The sequence below is a fragment of the Elephas maximus genome, chromosome 24 (assembly GCF_024166365.1).
Source record: "Elephas maximus indicus isolate mEleMax1 chromosome 24, mEleMax1 primary haplotype, whole genome shotgun sequence".
Lineage (NCBI taxonomy): Eukaryota > Metazoa > Chordata > Mammalia > Proboscidea > Elephantidae > Elephas > Elephas maximus.
Window position 1 is genome coordinate 58566240 of NC_064842.1, and position 7750 is coordinate 58573989.

The window sequence follows — 7750 nt, forward strand, 5'->3', positions numbered from 1 at the left end:
ATTATTGGATATATTTATATATGCAGGCACATATATATTTTGATTCTTTACTGCATTTACATGATTTTTAAAAACAGTTGAATATAGAAATTTATCATGCAGAAAGTGGAAGTCTGTCCCTTCAAAAAAAATCAGTACATATAGTATATCTTAGTTCAAACTTTTCCTTAACATATAGTACCGTATATTAAGTTTTTTTTATAAAACCCTATTATTTATCCTCTTTGTTTCAATTAAAAGTATATTATTAATAGTTTTCCAGGCCAACAGAAATAGTTGTATGTATATATACCATTGTATAGATATAATGTATTTAAGTAGTGTCTTACTAGTAGACAGGTAGTTTCAGTTTTTTTGTTTTTTTTTTACTGTTAGAAAATATTGCAATGAAATAATTTGTGTAAAAATTCTGCCTTAGTCATCTAGTGCTGCTGTTAACAGAAACACCGTAAGTCAATGGCTATAATAAAGAGAAATTTATTTTCTCACATGTAGTAGGCTAGAAGTCCAAATTAAGGGCATCAGCCTCAGGGGAAGGCTTTTTTCGATGGCTCTGGAGGAAGGCCCTAGTCAATCTTCCCCTGGTATAGGAGCATCTCTGCACAGGAACCCCAGGTCCAAAGGAAGCACTGTGCTCCTGGTGCTTCTTTCTTGGTGGTATGAGGTCCCCAGATCTCTGCTTGCTTCCCTTTCCTTTTTATGTCTTGTAAGATAAAGGTGGTGCAGGCCACACCCCAGGGAAACTCCCTTTACATAGGGTCAGTGATGCGACCCTAGTAATGATGTTATAATCCTACTCTGATCCTCTTTAACATAAAATTACAATGACAAAATGGAGGACAACCACACAGTACTGGGAATCATGGCCCACCCAAATTGATACACGCGGTTTTAGGGGGACAAAGTTCAACCCAAGACATATTTCTATAGTGGTTAAATCATAAAATAGAAATACTGGAACAAAGGAATTGGCATATAAATTTTATGTTTTGAAAGGTAATTCTAAAGACTGCAGAACTAATTTACATTTCCACAGATAGTATATGAGAGTGACCAGTCTCCCCACATTTGAAGACTAAGTATCATTAATGTTTTTAATCTTAGTGGTTAGGTGAAAAAGTTATCTGAATTTGCAATTTGGGAGTACTCTTTTTTTATGTGCTGATTATTTGTATTTTTTTCCGTGGATTATATTGTATCTTTGATCTTTTATCCATTGGGTTGCTATTGTTTTTTAATATTGATCATGGTTACTACTCATTCATTCAAGAAAGATTTACTGAACACCTACGGATAGGTACTGTTGGATACATGTTATAGCAGTTAATAATTTATTATCATATACGTTACATGCATTTTTTCCTAGTTCTTTGTCTTTCAGTTTGGGGGATGGGTGTTTCTAATATACTGAAGTTTGGGATTTTGATGTAATTAAACTTAACTGTTTTTCTTCATAGATTTTGAGATTTTGTCTTAGGTTTTGAAAGGCCTTTTCTGACTAATATAAAAATATTTACCTGTGGTTTTCTTTCTAACACAGACGTGATTTTGTTACTTTTAAATCTGTGATTCTGTATATGAAGGATGTAGGGATCCAGCTTTGTTTGTTTATTAAGACACTACATGGTGGTGTGGAGTGAGTTCTGGACTAAAAAGAAGACTGCCTACATGCTAGTTCTAATTGTATAAATTAGTTTCTGAACTTGTGCAAATAATTATTTTCAGCTTTGGTTTCCTGATCTATAAAATGAGGCATTAAATGTACCCTAAATTTACTCTCACATATAAAATTCTTCAATTCTAAAATGAAACCTTGTAATACCAGCAATCTCATGTTTAGCCATAAGGGATGCCTGAGCTTCTCAGACTGAAAAGAATTTTGAAACGAACTCCAAGTAAGCTACAAATAAGTAATATTTTAATGCCTTAGCTGAAATGCACATTTATAATAAATAAACTAAGCCAATTAATCAGGTATTTACTGTGCATCTACTGTGTAGCCAGGACAATTCTACAGCTGGGTTGTCCTAGTCATCTAGTGCTGCTATAACAGAAATACCACAAGCGGGTGGCTTTAACAAACAAAAATTTATTTTTTCACAGTTTAGGAGGCTAGAAGTCCAAAATCAGGGTGCCAGCTCTAGAGGAAGGCTTTCTCTGTCAGCTCTGAGAGAAGGTCCTTGTCTCTTTTAGCTTCTGCTGTTCTTCTTTTAGCATCTCTTTTCTCCCATCTCTGCAGTCTCACTTGCTTGTTTAATCTCTTTTATGTCTCAAAAGAGATTAACTCAAGATACACTCTAATCTTGCCTCATCAACTAACAAACATAACCTAATCTTGCCTTACCAACATACAAAACCCGTTGCCATCCAGTCGGTTCTGACTCATAGCAGCCCTATAGGACAGAGTAGAACTACCCCATAGAGTTTCCAAGGAGTACCTGGTGGATTCGAACTGCTGACCTTTTAGTTAGCAGCCATAGGTCTTAACCACTTCACCACCAGGGTTTCCACGTCATCAACATATAGAGGTTAGGATTTACAACACATCACGAAATAGAGAATAATTATATCAGATTACAAAATGGAGGATAACCATAAAATACTGGGAATCATGGCCTAGCCAAGTTGACACATATTACCATTAAGAAGTTTTTTTATTTTAATTGGAAAATCAAAGTAGAAGTTATGCTAACATGGAACAGTTAATTAATCATTTAAGACAATATGAGAGATTCTGTACCAAAATCTGGAAGATAGCAAAAGTCAGAATAGTTAAGAAGTTCCTGTATATTAATATTGACTTTTGATGAAATTATTCAAATTAGGTTCAGAAATAGCACATTGGCTGAATCTAGCTTAGAGATACATTTTATTTTGGTCACACAATAATTTTGGTGGAAAATTAATTCTTTGCCAGCATTTTACAAAATAAGACTTGCCATGAAAATCCACAACTTTTCTTGAACATACATTTTCTTAGCAGCACTTGGCTGAAATGCTCATCTCGGCATACTCTCTTCAGTTCACCACACGCAGTCATAACCACTTCCTGTTATATCACTGTATTATGTCACTGTGCCTGTTTCACTTATTTATTTTACCTGCCAGCTCACCCTCGTAGAGATCTGGATTTGAAAATGCAGTCCCCATGTTTTATAGAAGTGGAAATTAAGGAAAGATCATGTGGTTTCTTTATTGGCAAAGTTAAGGCCAGAACCCAGATTCTCTCACCTCCAATCCAAAGCTCTTTTCTGGTATTAAATGTAATTGTAAAAGGAATGAACAAATACTTATAATCATTTTCCTTTTTTTTTAAACTTGGTTTATAATGCTTTCTCAGCTATAAAAACAAATAAAAATTACCTACCTGTTTACCTTCACTTATCTCTACGATTCAAAAATGCATATTTATTCAGTACCTGAGAGGGACAAGTCAATAGAAGATTAACTGAGATAGATCCATTCACTTGTAAATTGTGTTGAGATTTTGGACCTGAAGTAGGCACTGTCTACCAAAATTTCTAATTCTGGTGTCTCCAAAAAAAAAAAACATCTGTAATAAATGACTTAGGATATAAGTTTTTTTCCCCCAAAGTCTCATATTATGACTATCACATCATATATTCTCAGTTAACATGTTCTATTTTTTTAACCTGGTAATCCTACATGTCTTTTTAATTCTTTATTTTGTTAAGGACTTGCCATTGTGACCAAATATATTACAAAGGGCTGGAAAGAGGTCCATGAATTGTATAAGGAAAAAGCACTTTCTGTGGAAACTGAAAAATTATTAAAGTATCTGGAAGCTGTAGAGAAAGTTAAGCGAACAAAAGATGAACTAGAAGTCATTCATCTAATAGAAGAGCATAGATTAGTTAGAGAACATCTTCTGACAAATCACTTAAAGTCTAAAGAGGTGAGTAAATTATAGTATGTGATTAAACAGGTCCCTGAGTGATGCAAATGGTTAGTGCTGAGCTACTAACCTTAAGTTTGGTGGTTTGAACCTAGCAGGGCCACGGAAGAAAGGCCTGGTGACCTACTTCTGTAAAGATTACAACCAAGAAAACCCTATGGAGCAGTTCTACTCTGTAGCACATGGAGCCGCCATGGGTCAGAGTTGACTAATGGCAATGAGTTTGTTTTTTGGTTTATGTGATTAAACATGAATAATTTTATTGTATGTTTAAAAAGGATAGACGTGCAACTATATACTCATTACTTCTTTTTTAAGGAAGAAAGTAACTATATCTTGATATTAATGTTTATTTAAAACACCTTTCACAAATGCCTGGAGTGTAGTTGGCATTCAGTAAGTATAGTTCCACTCCAGAAAATACACTAGATGATATGCGTTGCCAGTTAAAACAAAACTTTCCTATGCAGTTTCTTTCAGTATTCTTCACTTCCTTATTCTAGTAAAGAACAAGTTAGCTTATTTGATAAGCCTTTGACCAGTTGGCATAGCTTTAACAAAAGTGTTCTGAGACCCAGATTTAAGCCTTAAAGAATATATTATGAATATTATTATAACTGTATTAACACCAGTTCATTTCCCTGTAATTCCTTAAACTTCTGCCTGTGTTATTGCAATAGGTATGGAAGGCTTTGTTGCAAGAAATGCCTCTTACAGCGTTACTAAGGAATCTGGGAAAGATGACTGCTAATTCAGTGCTTGAACCAGGAAATTCAGAAGTGTCTTTAGTATGTGAAAAACTGTGTAATGAAAAACTGTTAAAAAAGGTAAGCATTCTCAGTGCCCTTTCTTAGTACTTCTAATTTCAAAAGTTGGCTTCTAAATTTTGGAAATGCAGTTAGATGTTCTGAGATTTTTCTCATACCAAATTGCATTTTGACCTTTAAATCTAAGGTTAATATGTCCTCTTTTTTTTTTTTTTTTGAAAGATATTTACTAGATACAAAAATAACATGAAAATGCAAGGAAGATACATAATTACTATTATTTCTGACTTTAATTTTGCATTTACTTTCTGCCATTGTCTTGTTTCTAGGCTCATATACATCCATTTCATGTTTTACTTGCACTGGAAACTTACAAAACAGGGCATGGCCTCAGAGGAAAACTGAAGTGGCAACCTGATAATGAAATTTTGAAGGCATTAGATGACACTTTTTACAAAACATTTAAGGTACTTATTTGATGTAATATCTTATAAAAAACATTTTAATGATCATATCAATAATCAAAACCATTCTGGGTTAGGTATTTGTTTTTCCTTAGTTTATGTAAATGAAGGTATATGATGAATCTTGTAGGTTGATGAGTAAAGTATTTCTCCCTGCCTTTGAGCAGCAACCAGTTATCCTAAGATCATTTTGATAATTGTAAATTGCCACATTTAAAAATGTGCATTCCTGTGGGGACCTTCTGTCTTCTGCTTTTCTACATAGTCAATAAATAGATGTCATCGGCTTTGATAGGGAGTGATTTTTTAGGAATGGAAATCCTGTGTCAGAGCCAAAAGATAACAATGTGGTTTTAAAAATTTCTTGTTAGAAATTCTTACTCGAATTCAGTGAGAAAGACTTAAAATATATGTGTGTGTCTGGTTCCTTCTTTAAATTAGTACACAGGTTATCTTACTTGCTTTGTTACAGCATTAGTAAAAGCTAAGCATGTTGGAAATAATTGTCAAAATATCAGAAACCCTTTTATGATAGTCTTTTGAATGAAAGGTGGTAAGCAAATATGATTTGTTAGAAACATAGTCTACTTATAATTTCTGTGATTGCATGTAATGATTGTTTATTTTGTTCTCTCTTTAGACAGTTAAGCCAACTGGAAAGCGTTTCTTGCTGGCTGTTGATGTCAGTGCTTCTATGAACCAAAGAGTTTTGGGTAGTATACTCAACGCTAGTGCGGTTGCTGCAGCAATGTGCATGGTGAGAACTAAGACAATCTAGAATTTTTTTCTCCTCTAAAAAAGTGTTTAGGACAGGGCAAAACTGTGAAGTTAGACATGATCAAGAGTTACGTTTTCACTTATTTGTGTTTCTCCGACTTAGTTGGCACTTTTTTCTGTCCTTTTATAACAAGACAATTTTGTAAAGCAAAATTTTAAGTATATTAAAAAAGGCCATGTCTAAAGAATTGTAAGAATAGGAATTCTAGTTTTTACTATAAAAGATTAAATATTATTTTTGAGAAAGCAGATGATGCTTAGAAACATTATTTAATGAATATAGAACTTAAAGATCAAGGATCAGGTCAAAAGACTTCAGTTCAGCCTGTCACTGGATAGCAGATAAATCATAGGGGAGCTTCTTAGCTTTTCTTCCGTGACTTTATTCTTTATTTAATAAAATGAGAAGGAGAATATATACTCAATTTGCTTCAAAGGATTGTTGCAACAGCCGGTTTCTTTATGAAAGTACTTTGAAAAATATACTACCGTTACTGTAGCTCTAAAACAGTATAATACAGGTTTTGTAATAACATAAACATCATTGAGCGTTTCTGTTAAAGTTGAAGTTTTATAAGCTTCTGGATACAGTAAAACCTGTGAAAGCCAGAACCTGTCTAAGGCGGAAACCTGTCAGAGAAGGAAAACTATTTTCCACTAAAATGAGTGACATGGAAAGTGGGAAGATTTCACCCTGTCAAAGGCGGAAAACTTGTAAGACCTAGAAAAACCAGTCCCATCTAGCTCCAGCTCTCACAGGTTTGACTGTACTATATTCATTTCCTCAAAATCTGCTGAAAATTACTACCATCGACTTTTTCAGGTTGTCACACGGACAGAAAAAGACTCTTACATAGTTGCTTTTTCAGATGAAATGGTACCATGTCCAGTTACTGCAGATATGACCTTACAAGAGGTTTTAATGGCTATGAATCAGGTAAGAAAGTAATTTATGAAGTTTACTTAACATGTATTATATAACAGTTTCATATAAATACAATTTATGAAAATAAATTTTTTTATCTTAATTTTCTCATGAGAAGCACTTTGGAAAGGCCTGTCTATTGGCTCTAAACAAAAAGTTAATGTAAAAAGTAGTATTGTTTGTATGGAAACTAGAGCAATTATTTTATTCATGTTTTTGTTCTGGTTAGATCCCTGCAGGGGGAACTGATTGCTCTCTTCCAATGATCTGGGCTCAGAAGACAAACACAGCTGCTGATGTCTTCATCGTGTTCACTGATAATGAGACCTTTGCTGGAAGCATCCATCCTGCTGCTGCTCTAAGGGAGTATCGGAAGGTAGAATGAGTCCTAATATTTTTTCTTACCCCAGATAATACTCATTTCTCAAATATCCCCTTTTCTTTTTCAAAAAGTGTTACTAGAGGTAGTTCCGTACCTTTGGATAGGCATCCGCTGCCAGTTACAGATGCAGCAGTGCGTGGAATACGGAAATGGATTGGCCACACATACGTAATGTTTTTTTCAGCCTGTTTCAATGCTATGTATTGCTAATAATATCCTTTGCAAACAGTATTTTTAGTAATAATCAACAGAAATAAATATTTTACCTTAGCTAGAAATTTTTGAATGATTCATTTTGCTACTTGAAAAATTAAAGTATCATGTGAGAACTTTGCTAAAGGACTTCATAGAATTAAAGCAAAGCTATAATCTATGTTTTAAGTTTCATGGATATGTCTATGTTCTAACCAGTGCTCCCCAGTAGGACTTTCTGAAATGACAGAAATGTTCTATATCTGCACTGTATAATAGCCACTAGCCACAGGGGGCTTTAGAACGCTTGACATGTGGCTAATGTGA

At 34.1% G+C, this 7750-nt stretch overlaps 1 protein-coding gene across 1 annotated transcript in view; it reads left to right on the forward strand.

The window, feature by feature from the left end:
- The window catches only part of RO60 (Ro60, Y RNA binding protein), a 33641-nt gene that overhangs the window by 19770 nt on the left and 6121 nt on the right, over window positions 1-7750 (forward strand). The window contains exons 3-8 of the mRNA XM_049867950.1: window positions 3696-3916; window positions 4597-4743; window positions 5013-5150; window positions 5788-5904; window positions 6748-6861; window positions 7079-7225. Coding sequence (XP_049723907.1) covers window positions 3696-3916; window positions 4597-4743; window positions 5013-5150; window positions 5788-5904; window positions 6748-6861; window positions 7079-7225 — 884 coding nt within the window. The remainder of the gene's footprint in view (window positions 1-3695; window positions 3917-4596; window positions 4744-5012; window positions 5151-5787; window positions 5905-6747; window positions 6862-7078; window positions 7226-7750) is intronic.